This window comes from Camelus bactrianus, chromosome 21, assembly GCF_048773025.1.
Source record: "Camelus bactrianus isolate YW-2024 breed Bactrian camel chromosome 21, ASM4877302v1, whole genome shotgun sequence".
Taxonomy (NCBI): domain Eukaryota; kingdom Metazoa; phylum Chordata; class Mammalia; order Artiodactyla; family Camelidae; genus Camelus; species Camelus bactrianus.
Window position 1 is genome coordinate 8,931,820 of NC_133559.1, and position 22,404 is coordinate 8,954,223.

The window sequence follows — 22,404 nt, forward strand, 5'->3', positions numbered from 1 at the left end:
GAGATTGTTTAGCATGTAAAGGACACACAGAGACTGAGTTGACAAGTAGAGGGCACCCAGTTACAGGCACACAGAAGGGGCAAACATGGATAAACAAGCAATGGACACAAAATTACAGGTGGACAAGGAAGGACGGTGCAGAATCTCAGGCAGACATATGTAAGCTGGAAAAGGACACACATAAAAATGGATGGAAATAAAGGACACTCACAGAGACCGATTAACAAGGTCACATACAAAGGCACAACAAACACCAGGCACCAACAGAGACAAAAACAAAGGACATATGCAGTTAGATAGTTGGGAGGCACAGGCACATAGGGATGGACTCAGGTAATGCCTCAGATCCATGTAGGGGGTTGAGATGTAGCTGGCCTCCTTCCCCCACTGGACTGAAGGGACTGGATTAACCTCAAGTACCAGGCTCTGCCTTCCAGGACCCTGCCCATCTTTCTCTCTCATTGGTTGCTGCAGAGAGAGATCAGGACCCAGGCTGGAAGGGCTAGGTGTGCTCCTGGATGTGCACCTTGGTCAAGGCGAGGGAGATCACTTACTCCCTCTTACGTCACATTTATTTCAGCTCTCGGATGTTTATTATTACGTGTTAAGTCTTGCTTCTTTCTGACTCGCAGCCCAATTTCGTACATGTCTCTCGGGCCCTGACTCTTCTTGGGGCCAACTCCAAGTTTCAGTCGCCTCCGAAGCTTCATCAGTTCATTTAGAGATCACTTTACCTTTAAGCTATTTTCCCCAATCCACCACCTTCCCAGACTCCCTCTCATTCCCGACATCGCTTGCAGTTTCTAAGGGCACTACATCTCCCATAAATCTTAGCGCCCAAGCAGCTACCCTACGGAACTTCAAATACCGAAATGCTCTCCTACCCGTCTCCGTGACTACCGCGGTGACCGATGGGGCTTGTAGTCACCTAGGAATTGCCAGGCAACCAAAAAAACTACTCATCCCAGGAGCCCTCGCGCTAGAGGCGGGTTTTCCTCCTGTCTTTCTCCGCGTCTCTTAATCTTTCCTTGGACTCCAACTCCCGCCGTGCCTTGCGCTGAGTTCCCTGTGGTGGAGAATGGTGCTGTGTTCAAAGTGTTCTCTGGGAGTTGTAGTTCTTATGTTGGTGAGGCGAAGAGGAGGCGGAGTGACTCGGCGGCCATTAGCTGTGTGTAGTTGCCCGGGACTAGGAGCTTAAGTGAAGAGGGAAGCCTTATTCGGGGAACTCAACTGTGGGCATGGGCTTCTGCCGCGGCTAGCCCTAGAGTACGGAGAAGGCGGGCTTTTTGGTTCCCTGCCCCGCCGAGTGGCGGGGCCCACTAGGCCTCTGGGCATCCCCGGTCTCAAGTAGGCCTCGTCTGCCGGCAAGGGCGCCCCAAAGGCGGGAGGCGCCATGTCGCTGGTTGCTTACGCCAGCAGCGATGAGAGTGAGCCGGATGAGGCTGAGCCGGAGCCGGAGGAGGAGGAGGCGGCGGCCCCTACACCTGGGCCCACTTTAGGGGGCTTGTTCGCGTCTCTCCCTGCACCCAAGGGTCCGGCCTTGCTGCCTCCGCCCCCCCAGATGCTGGCCCCAACCTTCCCTCCACCGCTATTGCTGCCCCCACCCACGGGAGACCCCCGGCTCCAGCCTCCTCCCCCCTTGCCCTTCGGCCTGGGAGGTTTCCCCCCACCTCCAGGCGTGAGCCCGGCTGAAGCGGCGGGAGTTGGGGAGGGACTGGGATTGGGGCTGCCCTCGCCCCGAGGCCCTGGCCTCAGTCTGCCCCCCCCTATCGGCGGTGCCGGGCCCCCCTTGGGGCTTCCCAAGCCAAAGAAGAGGACAGAGCCGGTGAAGATTGCGGCGCCGGAGCTGCATAAGGGGGATGTGAGTATCCAGGGAGGACACCCCCAAATTTTCCACTGGGTTTGGGCATGGGCTCAGCCATAGGAGAGACGTAGAGATTCCAGGACTCCCTCCTATAAATGCATCCATTGATTCCAGAGCACTGGGTCCCTGGTACAGTGTGATTAATTGAACTGAAGTTTGTCAACTTTGGGGAGTTAAGATATTTTGTCCATGCGGGTTTCCCCAAGCAAGACTTGCCTGCAGAAGGGCCATATATCATCACCTGGCACTGACAGGCCCAGGCCTAGGGACACTGGTTCCACTCTCCCTTGTTGCATCTTCACTGCAGACCAGTCCCCACCTCCCCTTCTACTGAGAACAGCAGAAAATCTGGCACCTGAAGAGGTAACAGGAGACAGGATTCTTGAACCCTTGCTGAACATCAGGACTAACCTTTTCCTTTGCCTCTGAACTTAAAAAGCATCAGGGTCTGAACCAAGGATAGGAATTCTGGATTCTGTTTTTGAGGGGAGTTAGGGAAGAAATTGAGTATTTATTGAACAGAGATAATTTGCCGGGCATTGGCCCTTTGATTATTACAGAACTCTGGGAGAAATCATTTTAACTTTTATGGACAAGAAACAGGTGTCCAGCGTGTAAGATCTTATCTGGTAAAGAGCAGAGTGAAGATTAAGAGTTGGGTCTATCTGAACTCCAGGCCTCTGCCTCAGTTTCACTGTTTAGGTATTTGTCAAGCCTAGGACATTTAGGACTCTTGGGTCCTAGAAGAGGCAACCAAGCTTCTGTTGTTTTGTGAATGGTGGAGCAGAAAAATTGAAGGCCTCTCCTGGAGTGAGTGCTTTGGAAATAAAGGAGACAGCCTAGGGGCAGGTAATCTTTTAGAGTTATCTGGAGTTCTTTCCATTCTCTTCTGAAAGGTTAATTGGTCAATCCCTGGCTCACCTTTGGTTATCCTCTGGGAGATACTAATTCCTGCCTTTGCTTTTCTTCAGACTTCTGACTCTGCCTGGGGCTATTTCTGTTCTTTGTGCTTGCTGGTCCTATCTCACAGATGTCCTAATTTTCTCTCCCTCACCTCTTTGAAATCTTGGCTTAAAAGACAGATTCTTAGTGAGGACTTCCTATCTGACCTATTTAAATTGCAACTTCCTATCACCCACTCCTCCTCACCCTGCTTCTTTATTTTCCTCCAGGGCACCACCATCTAAAATGCTTTACCACTATCTAACATACTATATATTTTATTTGTCTTTCTCCTTCTGCTAGTGTACAAGCTCCATGAAGGCAGGCCTTATTGTGTGTTTTATTCGCTGCTATATCCTTAGTGGGTAGAACAATGCCTGCACATACTGAATACTACCTAAATATTTTCTGAGTGAATGAACTCAAATGAATATTCTTCATGGAAGGAAATTCCAGAGTCTCCCTTACTACCTTGTTCCAAACTTTTTTCCATATCATTACCCACTTCTTTCTCCCGAGCCTGTCATTTCTAAGTCTAGGTTCCCCCCAAAACCTGTTGCTCCGTTGAAGCTTACTTTGGCCTTGATTTAACCTGGGACAAAAGAAAGTCCCTGAATAAGACAGGAAAATAGGTTTTTTTGTTTGTTTGTATTCTCTTTTCATAATCTTCTCCCCAAACTTTCTCTTGGCCTAATTGTGATACGTGGGGGAAGATGGCACTTTGAGCCAGCCTGCCTCCCTCCGCGGTGACAGTGGAAAGGCTCATTTCTAGGTCTGAGTCATTTATGCTGGTAGAGGCTGTAGAATCCTCCATTTAGGCTGACTGAAGTGGTGGAAAACTCGGAGGACTTGTAACTATCCGTTCTTTGTAAGTATAATTCTCTAAATTCCTGAGGTGAACAGTGACATGGGTAAGTAAAATAAAGCCAAATTCTAGCCCTTAGCTAGTTCAGTGTCTCACTTTTTTTCTGTTCAAGTTGGTATTTTTGTTCTCTGAACATAAAATTCCTGGGAAAGGTAGCCCACAAGAGTTCAAGATGATTAGGTGAGGGTGACTTTTGCCTTTGAAATAGTTGTGGGTCTACGGCCTCATGGTTCTAAGCTCTGTGTCTTATGCTTATTGGGCTCTCAGTAAATGTTTGAAGGAGTGAATTAGGTTTCCTTAAGTAGTTTCCCTTTAGGGTCTGGTGCTAAAGTAAAGGTAATTAACTCTGAACTCTTCATTCATTCATTCATTCATTCAATATTGAGCTGTTTCTCTGTGCCAGGAGCTAAGAGTACAGCAGTGAACAGGATAGACCCTGTCACAAAAGGAGCTTGTGATCTACTGGGGGAGACCAACAGAGAAGGAAATAGATTTTAGGTCAAGTCAGGGAAGAGCCATGGGAGCACTCCAAGAGGGCACTAAGCCAGTCCAGAGGTTGGGGAGGCTTCCGGGACAAGATGATGTCTAACAGAGACATGGGAGTTGAGGAGGAGGTAGCCAGAGAAAGGGCCGGTGGAGAGGAGCACATTAGGCAGAGGGAATGGAATGTACAGAAGCCCAGAGGTGAGAGAGAATGACAGTGCTTTGGATGAACCTTAGGTAATAAGGCACAGTGGCTGGAGTGCACCAGTGGGGCTAGGGGAGTGGTGAGCGATGAGGTTAGAGAAAGATGCTGAGGCCAGATGATAATGGGCCTTGGATACCATGCCAAGGCCTTTGTACGTAATTCTGGGGTAGTGAAGAGCCCTTAATGTCTGAGCAAGAATTCTTTGATCACAGGAATTCTTTGATCACAGGGTGGCAAAAGACATGGAGGGAGCAAGACTGGCAGAGACAGTGTGAGAGATAATGGCAGCCTGGCTAAAGGAGTAGCAGGGGATGGAGAGAGCTGTAGGCTCTAGGTCTGTTTAGGAGGTAGAAGTGTCAAGATGGGAACTGATTGGATGTTGTGAAGGAGAGGATTCAAGGCTGACCCCTGCCTTTCGGCTTAGGCAGCTGGGACGGTAGTGGTGCCATTCATTTAGGGAGTACAGAGACAGAGCAGATTGGAGAGTAGTTAGATTTAATTGGTTACAAGTATCAGAAACCACTTCAAGTTAGCTTAAATGGAAACACATCATAAATATACTGAGGTACCTTGGGTAGGGCCTGGAATCAGGATCTGGAGATCTGTTGGGGACCCACACAGCTTCTCTTTGCACATTCAATTCATTCTTTGCAGACTGGTTTCCACTTCTTAACCTTGGCTGCAGGTGAAAGATGGCCACCTGTACCTTCTTGGTTTTATTTCCTTTCTTTTAGTGATTGGCCCAGATTGAACCATAATCTGAGTCCCGCTTGATGTTTTCCCAGGGGACAGAATACATTTGGTTTGACCTGGGTGAGCCCATCAATCAGCTGCAGTCAGGGGACAGGCTAATACCAGATTCTCTCTCCAGGTGTATTGCAAAGTCAAGTTCAGTCAACTTTTGACTCATGAAGAATTAGGAATGAGCCATAAAATGAATAATCATCCTCTCCTTTTCCCTTTTTACTTTTCTTTTTCTGACCCAGGCTACCTCCAAATATTGGTTAATTGATTTTGCAGGCTTAAGAGATTTAGACTTGTAAAATTAGGATACAAAAACAACAAAACTAGAATAAGTTTACTCTAAGTTTTCGATCATACAGTGTGCATTCCAACATGAATAGACATTTTAGGGTTATCTGGGTTAATATTCCCTATACTTTCAGGTTGTTTTCCCAGGTGTGGAAAATTTGAAGCTATGAGATTGAGATTTCACTAATTTTGGTCATTTCTGTTAGCCAAGTAATTAAGAGTTGACTGTGGTGAGTGTAGCTAAGATTTAGCCCTTGACAGAAAGGAAAGATACGCGCTGATGTCTGTGGGGCACGTGCTTGGGATCTGACACTGCTGGGCACTTCAGTGACTCTGTAAGCTGAGTATTACCCCTAGTTTACAGGTCAGGAAGTAGAGTTTAGAAAACAGGTGCTTAAAATCACACAGTTTGGGAGGAGCAGAAGTCGTATTTGCACCCAGGTGTGTTCTGTTCTCTTCTATCATAGTGTCTACCGAAAAGATAGAAGAGCCTTGGGCGACCAGAAATACGAAAGCGATACAATGAGCAGTGCAAAAGTGGGAGAGAAAGTGATGTCCTAGCTGAAGCGCAGATGTAAGAAGATATTTGAGACCAAAGAGTAAAAAAAAGTTGATGACTCTAGCTAATAGGGAAAATAGCAGAGAGGAGTGTGGTAGTGGTTCGAGTTTGGGAGGCGTGGGGTGGGGGTGGTGAGGGGAGAGGTCTGTTCTTGGGCCCTGATTTCCTTCTTGGCTCCTGGCCCTGGCAACTAGTGATTGCTTTTTGGAGCAGGAGTCTGTCAGAACCAGAGCATGGGAAGATAAGAGGGAGGCTGCCATGGGGAATGAGGCTCTGATAGATTAGCAGATCCCACTGGGCTTGGCTTAATGGAAAATGTCTGTTTCCGTTCTTGCTCAGCAGTCTCGGGGTGTGTGTGTCTTGTCACTCTTGGCAGCAGGAACAGAGAGGACAGTGGTGGCCATTGAGGCTTGGGCTCTTGTGAGGCCAAGAAGAAATACAGTACTTTCTTCTTAAAAGATACAACCAGTTTGTGCCTCCCAAACCCCAAAATGCCTGTTCTGGCCCAGCATACCTCTTCCAGCCCTGGGTGCCCCCGAATCTCTAGCATCACCCTTCTTTTTGGGTCTCATGGCACAGACCCACTCAGATCACCGTTTGCTGGTCTTCAGCACTCTCTAGGAGTTGACTCCACAGTGTCCATTTAATATACTCCTGTGGAAAACAGTTTGGCAGATCCCCGCAAAATTAATTAGAATTACCATGTATGATGCAGCAGTTTCACTCCTAGGTGAAAAGAATTGAAAACAGGGACTCAGATACTTGTACATCGGTGTTCATAGCAGTGCTGCTCACACACAGTAGCCAAAAGGTGGCAACAACCCAAGTGTCCATCAGATGAATGGATAAAGTGTGGTATATACATACAATGGAATATTACTTAGCCTTTAAAAGGAATGTAATTCTGATACATGCTACAACATGGATGGGCTTTGCAGACATGCTGAGTAAAATCAGCTAGACACAAAAGGATACATATTGTATAATTCCATTTATATGAGGTACCTAGAACAGGTAGATTCAGAGATAGAAAGTAGAGTAGAGGTTATGGGGTGGGACTGGGGGCTGGGGAAGGGGGAATTATTGTTTAATAGGTACAAAGTTTCTGTTTGGGATGATGAAAAAGTTCTGGAAATAGTGGTGATGGTTATACAATATTGCGAATGTACTTAATGCCACTGAATTGTACACTTAAATGGTTAAAGTGGTCGATTTTATGTTTATATATTTTACCATGATAAAGGGAAAAACATGCAATCTGCTCCTGTACCTCTCACCATCAAGGAAGTTCTCCATGTGTCTAAATTAAATACTGTGCTAAGGCTGAGCCCATCGCCTCCAGCTGATTTTTGATGGAAACTGAATTGATTGATTTTCTTTCAAATGCCCCAGGACAGCTGCATCTCCCCTCCCCTGGCCCATAACTAGAAGATACAGGCACATCTTTTAGCATTTGGATTACTCATCTCCTGCTTTTTGGTACTCTAAACTGAAATTTATTTTCTTTTGTGAGGTACTTAGATAATTCCTTGCTGAGATTTCCTTTTGATTTCTGTTAGTTTTCATTCAGGTCCCCACATGCCCATAAGTGCTTTGAGTGGCATCTAAACCGCTTTTCTTTTTCACAGTGAACTGCTGAGTTCCATATTCCAACTTTTTTTAGATGGCTGAAGTTAGTTCAAGGGGCAGGAGGTTGTTCTCATTCTATTTCTCCACCCTCCCAATGCCCTAGACTTCCTCTGCGACCCTGGGTAGATTACTGAATGTCTTGGAACTCTGTCAGCCTTAAGAGGTAAAGGTTTATTTCTGCCCATCCCTCAAAGATGAATAGTCATGACTTAACAAGGGTTTAGGGTCTCAGCACATTTTTTGAGGGTCTTAGTGTTCTGTTTTAGGGAGTCTGTCATATTTGGTGCCCATCGTGAGACAGGGTTCAGTAGATTAGTATAAGATGTTCAAAGAGAGAAGGGTGATTGTGAGTAACCGTAGCAGTCCTCTCAATCCAGAAATAATGTGTTCCTGAAGTCTTTGTACAGCTGTGTGTGTGTGTGCATGCTTTTAAACTTTAAATTTAGGTTGACAAGTGTAATGGAAACAATCTGACATTTAAAGAAAAATTGAATTTTCTTTCCCCAGCTGATCTGGCCATCAATTCTATTAGCTGTAGGACAGTTTGCCTACACTTGCAGAGTAGCCACTTTTTGTTTGTCACAGGATCTGAAAAATAAAAATAGGCTTGTACAGTTTTATAAATGTAATAGTCTTAAACTTGATAACATTTTATATTTAGATCGTTTCCATTGGACGTATTGCCTAAGATGTTAAAGTTTAAACGTAGTGGGGGACTTTGTGAAAACCCTGTACATCCCGTAGTGAGGTGGTTCTGTGTTGTCTGCTGGGAAGGAGAAGGGTCTACATGGTCAGAAGATAAGGAAGATGGTCACTAGCCCCTGAGGCAGCGGGAGCATGGAACAGAGAGAAAAGATCGAGAATGCTGGAGTGTTTGGAGCGTAAGGCTTTTTCTTTGGTTGAGTTTGACATCTTGGCAGGCCAGAGAGAATAATAATCCTGGAACTCTGTTAAAATTTTTAGTTTATATGTATTTTCATGGGTAGTAGCTCATGCAGTCTTTAGAACATCGCTGTGACATGGCTAAGTACTATTTCCAACTGAGGCTTGGGGAGTTAAATGGCTCATTGGGGATCCCCCAGCCAATAAGTGGCAAAGCTGAGACTCAAACGTGTATTTCTGATTTTGTGGCTTGTGCTCTCAGCTGTAGCATGTGGGATCTAGTGGGATCTGGTCAGCACGGATCTCAGACCTGGACGTACACGGACAGCTCAGCGTGGTGTCGCTGCAAAAGCTTGAGAGGCTGAACAGATTCAAGTCCTGGTTTTGCCATTTACTAGCCATTATTTAACCTCTCCGAGCCTTACTTTCCTTACCTGTAAAATTGAGGTAATAATGCCTCCCTTGAAATTTTACTGTCAGGATTGAATGAAAAAATGTGAGTAAATTACCTGACACGTAGTAGGTACTCAGCAGATGCCTGTCCTTTCCTTCCTGCCCCTTCTCTAATCCCCCATGTTTAAGTACCAAGACATTTCTCTTACAGGTTTTTTTTTTTTTATACTACATTTGGCAGCAGTTACTAATTAAAATCTTTGTGTGCTGACTACCGTGAGGTAACATAGAACTGTAAGGTAGGGCCTTTACTGTGGGAGTAAAGGCAAGAAAACACACATGAAAAATGGCACGTTTACAGAGCAAGCACAAATGCATCAGTGTAAGTATGATGCCTCCCCAAACAAATGAGTAATGTAGGGACACAGAATGAAAAAGAGCAAGCTGAAAGTCATCAGGAAGACTTCAGGAGTTTTGAGTCAGGAAGAATGGAGTATGGTCTGACAGGAGAGTGATTGGTGGCAGTGATCCAGGTACGGGGTCAGGGATTGATGGGGGGGGCTTACATGAAAAAGCACAAATGGGGGACCAGCCAGTTCTTTCAGGGGATGTTTGAACCACACTTGTTGCCCGTATCTTTTAACTGCCTTTGCTACAGTTGTTTGGGAACTTGTCATTCTTCTCACTGGACTGTAAGTTTCTTGAAGGCAGGGACTTTTTTCATGTCATGGCACACACAATCTTTGAAGCACACTAGAGAAATGGTACAGACTGGGCCTGTGGAAACCAGTGAGCCAGGACTCTGCCTGCTCCAAGCCCTGCCTGATGCCCTGTGGGCTGAATGGATCAGTATCATCCTAGTACCCAGGATCCAGCCATAGGTCACCGGTTAGGAAGCTGTCTGCAGTGCCTGGTGGTGTCTTGCATAGAGTAGGTTCTGAGTAATGGTCGTCAAAAAGGTCCTTGTAGCAGATGAATCCAAAAAGGGACTTGTGAGATACGAGGTTCAGTTGAGAAAGACGGGCAGAGGATTTGAGTTCTTTAGAATCTGGGAGATGAATAGGGTCTTAGATTCCTCCCTAATCACCTTTATTTACAGATGCCCAAAACCAGGGTCCTGAGAACAAACAGAAAACTTCTAAGGTTCTTGGTTTGGATATTAATTTTTAAAAATAAAATATGCCTTGCATCTTTCTGATGGTTGAAGGTGCTGAGGAACTGGTATTGAGCTGAAAGTTTAGGTATTTTTCAGTGTGAAAGCTGTATTAGAAACAGTCTTTTTGAGTCAGAGGGTAACAGGTGACCTCCTGTCTTGCCTGAAATTCTCATAGTCATCATTTGCTTGCTTTCTTCCTGGACACGAACAACTCTGTCTGGCAGACAATAGATCATACTTGGAGAGGGAATGGATTTCTCCAATGGCTTTGACCTTTAATGCCTCATAGAAGAGTAGTTAACACACCACTTAATCCCACCGGAGCTCCCCAGCCCTGTGGTTATGTAGTCTATATAAGTGGTTTTAGAAGTGAAGCTCAGATTGGGTGAGATTGTGGGCCAAATCCCATTCATCTTCTAGTGGACAGATTTATAGGAAGAAGAATGGGTATAGCCTTTTTTTTTTTCTTCCCCTCACCGAAGACTGAATGGGAGGAAATAGTCTTAATTTAAAGGACTAGAAATTGATGCCAAGAAGGCTATGCAACAGGTCTGGGGGTATGAGGATGAGTGACTGGGGGAGGTCAGCGCATACCTCATTTTCTGACACTGTTTGAGAGCAGGAGGGAAGGTCTGCTGTTTGGCAGGTCCTGGCGCGGTGCACCTCTTCAGGTGGGGAACAGACAAGATGATAGCCGCTGTTGTCCAGTCCTTCATTTGTGCTTCTTTTAATATGAGTGCTTCCCCCACTGTCCTTAAACAGTGAGGCATTATTCCGTTTCTTTTTCTCGTAGTCAGATTCCGAGGAAGATGAACCCACAAAGAAGAAAACTGTCCTTCAGGTAAGCTTTGTGACATAGTAGAAGCCGTTTCTTCTCTTCCCATATTGCCTCCTGAAAGATGGGATTTACAATGCCCGGCCGTTCCCAAATCAGGCTTGGAGCAAATGCAGTGATTTGAGGCCTGGCCATTTGGGTGTCGTTTTGTTTTCCTGATAACATCAGGCCTTCTGCTTCTCTACCCTCTCCTCACTGTTCCCTGGCTTCAGCGTGCTGGTGTTGCCTCTCCTAGGGGACAGGCGTGGTAGGGAGATGAATTGGAACTCAATTTGATCCATTACATTTCAGGTAAAAGGATCATTTAGGAAGCGTAGAATAAATGGATTGATCAAAATGAGGTTAGGGAAAATCTGAATTTTAAAATTATCCATCTTCTCTTTGTCTCATTTTTAACCTGGGAAAGAAACATCTAAATAGCATTTACTGGGCACTGTTCTAAGTGCTATACTAATGTTTAACTGATTTAATCCTCTTAGTAGTGCCTAAGTCGTAGTGTTTTTATCATCCCTATGTTGCATATGAGGAAAATGAGAGCTTGAGGAACTTGCCCAAGGCCAGACAGCTAGTAGGGGCAGAGCTGGGCTTCACACTGAGGCAGTCTGACTGTGGAATCCAAGCTTTTACCTGCTGCATTTGGCTGCTGCTCTGTAACCAAGACCAGACGTCCTCAAACAGACAGTATCAGATGGTCTCGCTACTGTTTGCTGTTTCCCCTTGCCCCAGTGCCTTTATTCTGGCTCCCAGGAGTTTCTTCCTGTTCTGTTCCACACTCGGTGACTTATACACTCTGGCCTCAGTTGATTATATGTCTCAAGAAGAGCAGAAGTGGTTCTGCCTTTATGAGATGGTTGTCTCATGATTCAGGTATGTGCTGCTGAAGTTGCCCCTTTGCCTGACTCTGTTAATGTGTCACTTCCACTGCTGGGGGGTCTTCGAAGGGCGCAGTCATGTGGAAGTTAGAAAGATAGCTGGTGAGAGTGATGTTGTGTCCGTATTTGTAGTGTGTGATGAGGGAGGACTCATGGAAGAAACTGACATGCTGAGGCTGATTGAGGCCAGTCGTTCTCCTGTTGTCAGAATGGCTTCCTGGTGGAGGTGGACTGGCAACTAAAGAGATGGGAGGACACTGGCTCAGAAGGCACCCCAGGAGTAAAGAGCAGTCTTCCAGATGGTAGGAAGAGATGAGTGGAGAGAGAAACTCTAAGCTATTAAGGCAGAATGTGGACCCAGCACTGCAAAGGGATGTAGCCATGATTCCAGATGTCATCTGAGAAATCGAATACTTAAAAGGTAGCCTGCTCCACCTGGCACCTCAGTCTAGTTTTTATGAGCCTAAGCCTCTGGGGTCTACTAGGCTGGAATGACCCAAATCTGTGAACACAGACATCAGGGAAGGCCCATTTTCTGGATGAATGGTTCTGCTTGGCCTGCTTGACTCAAAAGTCTTATTTTATTCATTCTGGGCATTTCTTGGCTGAGAGGACTGAAGTACTTGAGTACTCCAGGTCAGTGACACAGTGACCTTATTCCATTCCCCCTTTTCAAACTGATACCTCCCTTAACCCTACAGTTAGGCCCGGCTGACCCTGTAGCATACAGAAAGCAGAAACTGAGAGATTCTTAGGAGTAATAGGAACTCTGGATGGGCTGAGGAACTCTAGATGGGTTGAGCCAATTAGCTTACAAATTGATAAGTTAAATGCTTGACTCTGGCATAAACAAACTGAATATCCCACATCTGTAGGGTTTTCCTTGGAAAGGGGACTTTTGGCGGTATGTATGAATGTCTTTTTTTAACAGAGCCTTGCTCTTGGCTTTGAGTGTCAATCCAAAGGAAGCAGAGAGTTCCCATGTTAGGAGGAACCTTCTAGATATAGAGAGAGGTTGAGCAATCAGCTAGAGAGAGCCCTGGGCTTTTGGGGAAGAAGGATGATGTATTTACTGAATACATCCTATTTGCAAAAGACAGAGTCAGAGAAGGCTGTGTGGCAGAGGGCAGAGAAGCTGGGTTGAGATGGTTGAGGAAAATGGGATGACATCTTACTGTGAGAGAAGCAGACAGTGGAGGGTTGGGAGAAGTGGACAGCAGCAGAGCCGGAGGTAGGAGGAGTCAAGCCCGGTTTGGATGATCTTAGTGGGTGGAGGTAAGATGGAAACAGGGCTGGTAAGATTTTAGGCTAGAGCACTTACCAGTAATGCTTGTTCTTAGTATCAGTTGTGTGCATCATAACATCTCACTTGTCATCTTTCTTCCCTCCTTACCCAAATGTGTCTTGCCAGGGATCCAGTGAGGGGACTGGTTTGTCTGCCTTGCTTCCCCAACCTAAAAACCTGACTGTGAAAGAGACTAACAGGTTGCTCCTGCCCCATGCCTTCTCCCGGAAACCCTCGGATGGCTCCTCTGACACTAAGCCCTCCAGACAGGCTTCTAAGACCAAGCCCTCTTCTCTGGCCCCTGTTGTGGGCACCACAACCACCACCCCGTCGCCCTCTGCCATCAAGGCTGCCGCCAAGAGTGCTGCCCTGCAGGTGACGAAGCAGATCACGCAGGAGGAGGACGACAGCGATGAGGAAGTAGCCCCTGAGAACTTTTTCTCCCTCCCTGAGAAGGCCGAACCGCCTGGAGTTGAGCCATACCCTTACCCCATTCCCACCGTTCCCGAAGAGCTGCCTCCAGGCACGGAACCAGAGCCGGCCTTCCAGGACGATGCAGCCAATGCCCCGCTAGAATTCAAGATGGCAGCAGGCTCAAGTGGGGCCCCTTGGATGCCGAAGCCTGGGGATGACTACAGCTACAATCAGTTTTCTACGTATGGCGATGCCAATGCCGCTGGTGCTTATTATCAGGTGGGTTGGAGGCATTGAGGGCAGGCCAGGGAATGTTGGCGTATGGCCCTCAGGGAGAGCTTTGAGCCAGTGATAAAGCCTCTGTGGCGTCAGTTTGGCTGAATTAATGAATCTTCTGGTGTCTTGATTTTCCTATACCTATCAGGCCTCACAGCATACTACCTTTATGCTGAATCTTATTGATCTAATTGATCCAGAAGTCTTGAAGTCTGACAGAACCACATAATTGATCCATTTATTCTGAAAATAAAATCTTATTGTAGGAGCTGGTGAGAAGTCTCTAGTCTTCCAGAGAGTGGTCTATAGTCTCAGAGATCTGAGTGTGGGTGAGGAGGGTAAGAGAACCATGCATAGACTCCTAGGTAGCAGAGGGTCCGGGAAGAGTTTCTGGAGGTGGGAGTACTGAGAACACAGGAAGGCAGGGAGCGAAGGGACTGAGGAGAAGAGGAGGGAATCCAGAGAGTTGAGTGCAAAAGGGAGTAAGGAGAAGCGGGGGTCTCGACTGAGTCATGGAAAGTTGAAAGGACTGAGGCAAGTCCCTGGAGAGAAGGCACTAGGGGACCATAGTTTGGGCAGAGATAGAGAATGGGGTTTGAGAGGGTGGTTTGGAGTTTGAATCTCAAGCTGTGTGAGTTTGGGCAAATTACTTAACTGCCTCTCTGCCTATCTGAGTATCAGATTTCTTAGCCGTAAAATGGGAATAATAATAGCAACCTCATAGGGTTGCTCGGAGGATTAACACTGGTTTAGTGTGGTGTGTGGAACATAGCAAATGCTCAGTAAATTGTTATGGTAACTTTATTCAAATGTTATTTGGAAGAGCAGTTTAAATTGTTCTGTGTAGCCTCAGAGAGTGAGAATAAATGAGGCCAGGCTGTAAATAGGTTTACAGTGGTCAGAGTTTCCTTAGATGGAGAGAGCTCCCAGGAGTTTAGGGACTCGCAGCAGCTGTGGTGGTGGAGCAGAGGCAGCTGGCTGGTCCTGTGGCTGGGCAGCTGTCGGAAGTTTTCCTGCCAGTGTGGGATGGTTGCAGGACCTCAGTCTCCTTCAACCACTGTGACTCTTTGCATGGTCAGTGTTAGTCTTATCTACAGTCTGTCTTCACGCATGGATAGGGATGTAGATACGGCCTGTCCACACGGATAGGAACCTGTGGTAGGTGGGCTTTGAGGGGACTCTGTTCTGATCAGACTTTGAAAACTATTTGCTGTTAAACCTCGTTGTATCCTATAGACTGATCATGGACAGTGTATCTCTCCTCAAGGTTCTTAGAAGGAAGGAGGAAGAAGAGTGTTTTGACCTTTTTAGCTTAAAAAAAAAAAGGCTATTTAAATCTAAGAAACCTCTAGTTTAAATCCAGCTAATAAATAACAATCAGACTTCTATATGCAGTTACAAACATCATTGAGGCAATTGCTGCAAATTAAAGCACTTTAAATACCCTAGGGGACCCTGCAATTTAAATATATGTTATTATCAATACTTTTTAGTGGAAATTAATGCTTCAGGTACTCTAGGTTTTTAATGTATTATTTTTATTTAGTCAGTATGAAACCTTATTTGTCACATAGGTCACTATAAAGTGAATGTTCCAAGAGGATTTCTTGTAGTTTTGGGCAAAGGTGGAAGAATTAGGGAAAAGTGTAGGCAGGGAGGAAACAGTTTCTCAGCCCTGTGGCTGCCTGTCTCGGCCACAGTAGGGGCATTGTCCTTGCCTTCACCCCTTTTCCTCTGGGTCCACAGCAACATCTAGACAGCTCACCTGTAAGGGGAATCATCAAACCATGAACTAAAAATCTAGTAACACAAACCTGGTTTGTTCCCAGCTTTGTAAATTCCATACAACCCTTACAGTGGTTTATTTTATGTCAGAGATCTGCAACCTCCCCGCCCGTTATAGGCAGGCCTTTATGGAATGGCATGCCTCACACCTTCCCGCCTCTGCTCACACTGGAGCTTACTGGGGTCTTATGAGCAGGAGGAGCAGGGCTGAGGGACAGTAGAGGTAAGGGGTGGGAATCACACTTGGGAAGCAGCCACAGGTAGCAGGATGTAAATTAAAGCAGGAGAGAACGTCTTTATTTCTTGTCACCCTTCCCTAAAAAATATCCATCTGGGTGGGGCAGATCAGAAAAGGTGCAGAGGGTGTTCTTGAGTCGTAGGGTAGCTCCTTAGGATCTGTGATTTTACTGGTCCATTTGAGGGGTCTGTAGTGTGGGTGTCACCACCACCATTTGAGGGGTGTCTCTGATGAGCGTTTTCTTTGTTCCTGGCTGGACATTGTCCCCTGTCCACTGTGCCCTCATTTGGTGTGTTTTTTTTTTTCCCTCTTTGGCTGCAGGATTATTACAGTGGTGGCTACTATCCTGCACAGGACCCGGCTCTGGTCTCCCCCCAGGAAATTGCCCCAGATGCGTCCTTCATCGATGACGAAGCAGTAAGTTAACAAAGCACAAGAGATCATCTTTGACCCCAGACACCAGGTTTCAAATTTTAAGTTAAAGGAAATTTTTTTTAAAACTCTGTTTAGTTAGGATTAGGTTTGGCAACATAGAATTGAGAAACTTCAAATAATAATGGGTTATATGAGGGAAGCTAATTTTTTTCTTCATAAAAGAAGGCTAATTGTATAGCACAGGGAACTATATTCAATATCTTGTAATAGCTTACAGTGAAAAAGAATATGAAAATGAATATAAGTATATTCATTTTTGACTGAAGCAATGTGCTGTACACCAGAAATTGACACAGCATTGTAAACTGACTATACTTCAGTTAAAAAAAAAAAAAAGGCTAGAGGTAGGCAGGCTAAGGCTGGTGTGTGGCAGCTCCACAAAGTCATCAGGGATCCAGTCCCCTTCTGATCATTACTTTGCTGTCATTTTCATGGGCCGTGATAGCAGCTAAGGTTACAGCTGTCATTACTGTAGACCAGGCAGCAGAGTAGAGAAAGAAAGTCACCTCCTCTTTTAGGAGATTTCCCAAAAGTTCCTATGAACACTTCCCCTTCTGTCTGATCTACCTGGTCACATGGCCATATCTAGTTGCCAGGAAATGTAGTCTTTCAGTTGAGTGGTAACATGCCTAGCCAAACTGTTGGGTTCATTCACACTAAAGGATTTTGGGAGGGAACAGCAGCCCAGTAAATAACCCCATGTTTCACATCACTGTATTCCCTGCCTCTGAGCTTCTCCCCAACCTCAGCACAAGGAAAGAGGAAAACCCCATGTCCTGAGACCATCAGGCTGTGTTCAGGAGATAAAGTATTATTCAATCCGTAGGGAGGTCATAGCCTATTAGGAGAGGATTGGAGAAATAGAGAATGCTACCTCTTTGCATGCAAGTTCTTACAAAAAATAATTTTCTCCTCACCTTTTCACAGAAAGGTGTTTATCCCTTTGTAGATTCCTGCCTCTGGTTAATACTGTGTCCATCCACTTCCCTGTGTATATCCTTCTGGTCAAGTTCAGTAGTTAGGGCTTGTTTGTTCTAAGCCGAGGAAGCAGCAAAGAGCTCATCCAGTGGCAGAAGTCAGTTTCTTGTGGGTAGAGTGACCCCAGGAGACCTTGCTAATGCTCAGGCCACAATCTGAGTTTCACCGGAAGGTTCCAAGTGTTCTTTAATTTAGTTTCCCTTCACCCACACTCCCTTCTAAGCAAATCTGGTGATTTGTGGTGTGATCTGCTTTTTTTTTTTTTTTTTTTTTGAGGAGGAGGAGGAGGAAAGAGTAATGGTCTCCTAGAAAATTTGACAGGCCTTTTTTTGAGGCATCCTCTCTACTCAGCACTACATGCTCCTTCTCGAATGTCTGCTCTGATGTGGGGTCTGCTGATTTGGTAATACTGAATCAGTGAGAAGGAACAGACATGTTAGAAGAACCAATTTTTAGAGGAGAAATCCTAGTTTTTTGTTTTTTTTTTTTTTATCTTGAGTTCTTAATTTGAAAATAGTATACAGCCCTTTTAGGCAGATCCAATTTATACATAATCTGAGGACAAATTCATACCAGTGATTTTCTGCACTCACTTATGTTTGGGAATACCTTTTAGCCTTCCTTTCCTGAGTCCAGGAGAACTTCTAAGAAGTAGCCTTTCACCTGGCATCAAGGGAGCGTAGTAGGTGGCAGGGTGAAAAGACATACTGCATAGAGAGAATTGATGGTGCAGTGGAACTGGGGAGCCTTGAAACCGTCCCATAAATTGGATCCTTGGCGACATCTCCTGATCCTTTACCCAGGTTCCCCACTCCTGCATTTTCTTTTTCCCTTTTTCCAGTTTAAGCGGCTGCAGGGCAAAAGGAATCGTGGGAGGGAGGAGATCAACTTTGTGGAGATCAAAGGTGATGACCAGCTTAGTGGGGCCCAGCAGTGGATGACCAAGTCACTGACAGAAGAGAAAACCATGAAGTCATTCAGCAAAGTAAGTGGGAAAGGGCTATTGGGTGGCCAACTTGGGAGTCTCCAAAGCAAAATCCGGTCCTACTCCCCACCCTGACCCCACACCCTGCTGTTACTGTCCCATCACCGTTAGCAAACACCTGTTCCCCTTGGTACTGGCGTGTCCACCAAGTCTCCCAGCTACAGCTTCTGCCTTCCAGAATTTTGCAGCACTTTGCTCTCCATCCGGATGGTGGAGTCTGGTTACTGAGATTGAATGGTTGGAACAGTTTCCTATCCTGCAGTCAGGAAGATCTCTGATATGTGTGGCTCCTTCCCTGGCTGGACAGAATCCACAGCTGCTCTTCCCTTTCCCTACAATCATATCCCTCTCTCCGTCCTGTTAAGGTGGGACCTGGCTCAGCACATCTTTGAGATGTGGGCACAACAGTCTCAGAAATCCTGGGGTCCTAGGTTGTGAGTGTGCATCCCCTCCTCTCTCCTTTCTTTCCATCATTTATTATAGCTAGCTGTGGTCTCTTCAGATGCTTTTATTCCTCGCATTTCCCATACCACACTCCTATCCTCTGTGCTAGTTGGCTTCAGTCAGTATGATGAACATCTCTTCACCTAGTAGCTGAGTACAGCAAATGTGGACATTTATGAGCTTTTCACAGTGGGGAAAATGTGGGGAAGCCCTGCATTCAAGCCCAGCACCAGCAAGGTCAAGGTCGGGCATTTTATTCCCTTCTTCTCCCCCCATTTTCTTTGCTTTGTTCTGTGGCCACAGATGGCCATCTGAGCCCCAGTCGTTTGTTTTAACTGAATGCTGGCGGTCATACAGGACAGAGCAAAGGATTGTGGTTAGATCAGCATAGATCCATCACTGTTTACTGGAAAAACCACTTAGGAGAGCATGCGCTACTAACTGTGGGTCGAGAAGCATCATCACGTAGTAATAGCTGCTGTTGTTAGTGCTCACCATGGGCCAGGAGTGGAACTGGATGTTTTATGTTTGTCATCTTTAACTGTCATATTAATTGACATTAAATAGCAGCAAGGAACTGGGAGTTTGCTATTTTCCCAGGTCTAAGTTTTTTTCCACCATCTCGCTGTATTGAGCTAGATTTTCAAACAAAGAGAAAGGTATGGTTCCTATTCTTGAGGGGTTTACAGTGTAGTTGGGAAAAAGATTTAAGGACACTTGAGTGTAAATGATTACAGTGCAAATTGATTACATAAGTGCTGAGGAGACTCCAGAGAGGAGTTTGGGGAGTTGGGTGGGGCTGATTGGGAAGTTTCCAGTCTGAGACAACACTGGCAGAGGATAGAAAAACCGCAGAATGAAAGCGCAGACCAATATAGACTTTGACAGTAAATCATTTGCATCACAGTTTGGTTAGGGGTTCAGTGCAGTTATGAGTGGAGGCTGGAAGATTGGGGAGAGGTGAAGTGATTGTGAAAATTTAATTCCAGGGAAGCTGTTTGTTGGCACTTACTAGAATGAGGGAGGTGGGGTTTCAGCCAAAGGTGATGGATGAGAGAGAGCTTGGTAAGCAGTAGGTGGGAGATAGGCTGGACATCTGGCCTGACTGGGGAGAAATGGACAGAGATGAAGAGGGCTTAAAGGGGAGATAGGCAGAGGGGTTGTAAGGGGATCTAGAGAGGACGGAGGTAAGGAGAGAGGAGGGTCATCTGGACCCTGGCACTTAAGCTGTTGTAGACTGACTGCAGGCAGTAAAACTGGTATCAAGTGTCCACTGTGGGCAGAGCCCCATGCTTGATGCTGGGGGTGGGGTGGGGTTTTTAAAGAAATAGCAGACACAGCCCTGACCTTAAAGTATTTCCAGTCTAATGGGGGTATTAGCTGGCTATTTCAGGCAAGTATTCTGAGCTTGGGTTTTTTGCTTAATGGCTTTAATAAAAATAACTATTTTGTAAGTATGTAGACATAAAAATAGCACCAAGCTTACTTCCGCCTACGTCCAGGATTTGGGCTGTGTAGTTGGTTTCTTAATCCCCAGCCCTGTCCCATTGGGTCAGTGGGATACTTATTTTTTTTCAGTGGGTGAATGACTGTTTTCTTCCCTTGCAGAAGAAAGGAGAGCAGCCAACAGGACAGCAGCGGCGGAAACACCAGATCACATATCTGATTCATCAGGTGAGAGGGCTGAGGGCCCTGGCCTGCCAAGCAGGATCCTTGTAAACATGGGGATTTGAAGGCTGAGATCTAGGCTAGAAGCCTCTGTGCCAGGCACCACCTCCCAGCAGGCGCCCTCCCCAGTTCTCCATGTGGCCGCTAGGTGGGGATGTGTCCTTCAGAATTGTCCTGCTCTGCATCAGTCTCATTTCCGATAAGGCAAGTACAGGTGCTTGGAATAAACTCATAAGTGAAAATTCGGATACTCAAAACATAAATGTAAGAGGAGAGTGAAATGGTTTATCATAGAGTTCTTTTAAGTGGCAAGTTTATCTGGTAACTTTAAAAACTATATAGAAAAATTGGTTCACCAACTTTTAGCAAAACATCCACTTCATGAGGAAGTTAGTTTTGTGTTTTTCCATTTCTATGGAAGGAAACAACAGCAAATAATTCAAAATTATAGATAATCCAAAAATGTCTTTTGGAATTAGAGTATGTCTTGCTATTTATTTGGTAAGACTTGACAGCTTTCAAATATTCTTTGAATCATTAAACACACATCTTTTTGAGACCTACTATACTAAGTGCTGTCAAGGATATAGACAGCAATAAGAGTTTCCTGACCCTTTCCCCGGGGAGTGTACATGCTAGTTAGTAATTTCAGTGGCAAAACTTGCTTTCGTTGTTCTTATATTTTCACCTTCATTTTTAGGAACGTCTTTGTACCCTTCCCCTATCTTGTTATTTGTAAGGGAAGAATTTGAGAGTAGACTCTCTTTTTAAACCCAGACTCTGAGCACTACCTCCTCCCATTCCCAGGGAAAGGAGCCCGCATCAGGTGACTTGCTGGGGTGGGGTTGAGGAGCCCTTTCCTGGGGCGGTGCTTGTACATTCCCAGAATGCAGTAGAGCCAGAAGCTGTCACAGTCAGAAGGGGAAGCATTAATTCTGGTACCTTCCAGTCAATTTTTCACAGCTTCAGTTTGTACTTTAAAGTAGTGTGAACTTCTAGGGTACCACAACACTATATTCAACACGGCAGCAAAACTGTGGGTCCAGTAAATAAGTTATTGTTGATTGGGGTCCTGTTCTGACCTGTCCGTGTCTTCGAGGCTGTCCTTTCCCACTTGGCTGGTTAGGTATCCAAGGCAGCTGATTTGTCTTCCTTTCAGATACCAAATTCAAATTCTCATTTGTCCATTTCCCACTTGAGCACATCGGTTTTAATTCTAGAACCAGGATTCTTGAGCCTTTATTCTGCTTAAATCCTGTTAGCTTCCCCAAAGAGATGATTTTCCTTTGTTTTCTCAGTCTTCCCTTCTGCTTGAATAAGAGAAAATAAAGTCTTTCAAAGGATTTGTTGTTTCCTTATAACTGTTTTGTTGGAAGAAAGATTTTAAATTGGGACGCTCACAGAGGCAAGAGTAACATGTTTCACAAAAATGCAGCATGACTCTTCCCTGCCCCTTCTTCCTCGCACAGGCAAAGGAGCGGGAGCTGGAACTGAAGAACACCTGGTCGGAGAACAAGCTCAGCCGCCGGCAGACCCAAGCCAAGTACGGATTCTAGGGCTTGGGACCCAGCTGCCCCCAGGATCTCCTGCCGCCCAGCTGGCCTGGCCCCCAGCTTCATCTCCGGGACTCCAGCTGCTCCACGCCCAGGATCTCTTTCCCTGAGGACCCAGCCCTCGCCTCTGCGAGAATGAACATATTTGATAGATTTTTCTTAACAAAAGTTAGAAAATTCAGCTCCTTTCTGTCTTGGAGCTAGTAAAGACTCAAGTGATGCCTCAGAAGGGGCTCTGAGTTCTTGGATGGGAGTTTTGCTCCCTGTTGGGTGTGATGAAATGTTGAACCCCTCCTTCCACTTTTTTTTTTTTTTTTTTAAACCAGGGATGTCTGTTGAAATAAAACATTCAGTCTGACAGATGCTGCCTGTCCTGACCCTTTTCCTACTTTTTAGTAAGGTCTCCTTTTCGATTCTGGACCTTTTCTCATTTGTTATCCTGGCCCTGGATCTCAGTTTTTACCTTATGTAAAGCAACCTCCAAACTATTATGAGCTGCCTCATGATTACTTTGCATTTTTTCTGTGTACTCAACATCTAAGCTGGGGTCATGGTCATTGAAGACTCTAGGGATTGTATGTACAATTTTGTATGGGACAGGGGCCTGTGACCCCATGTATTGAAAG

The 22,404-nt window shown here is 45.7% G+C and overlaps 1 protein-coding gene across 2 annotated transcripts; it reads left to right on the forward strand.

The window, feature by feature from the left end:
* The first annotated feature begins 1,130 nt into the window (after positions 1-1,130).
* On the forward strand, positions 1,131-22,138 carry PRCC (proline rich mitotic checkpoint control factor). 2 transcript variants are annotated; one of them, XM_010953872.3, is made up of 7 exons: positions 1,132-1,861; positions 10,804-10,851; positions 13,129-13,695; positions 16,037-16,132; positions 17,970-18,113; positions 20,166-20,231; positions 21,695-22,138. In XM_010953872.3, exons 1-7 carry the CDS (start codon positions 1,394-1,396, stop codon positions 21,779-21,781), a joined length of 1,476 nt encoding a protein of 491 aa, XP_010952174.1. In that variant the 5' UTR covers positions 1,132-1,393; the 3' UTR covers positions 21,782-22,138. The 2 variants fall into 2 exon arrangements, with proteins under 2 accessions (XP_074205694.1, XP_010952174.1); XM_074349593.1 differs by lacking the exon at positions 10,804-10,851 and having other exon boundaries at positions 1,131-1,861.
* The last annotated feature ends 266 nt before the right edge of the window (positions 22,139-22,404 follow it).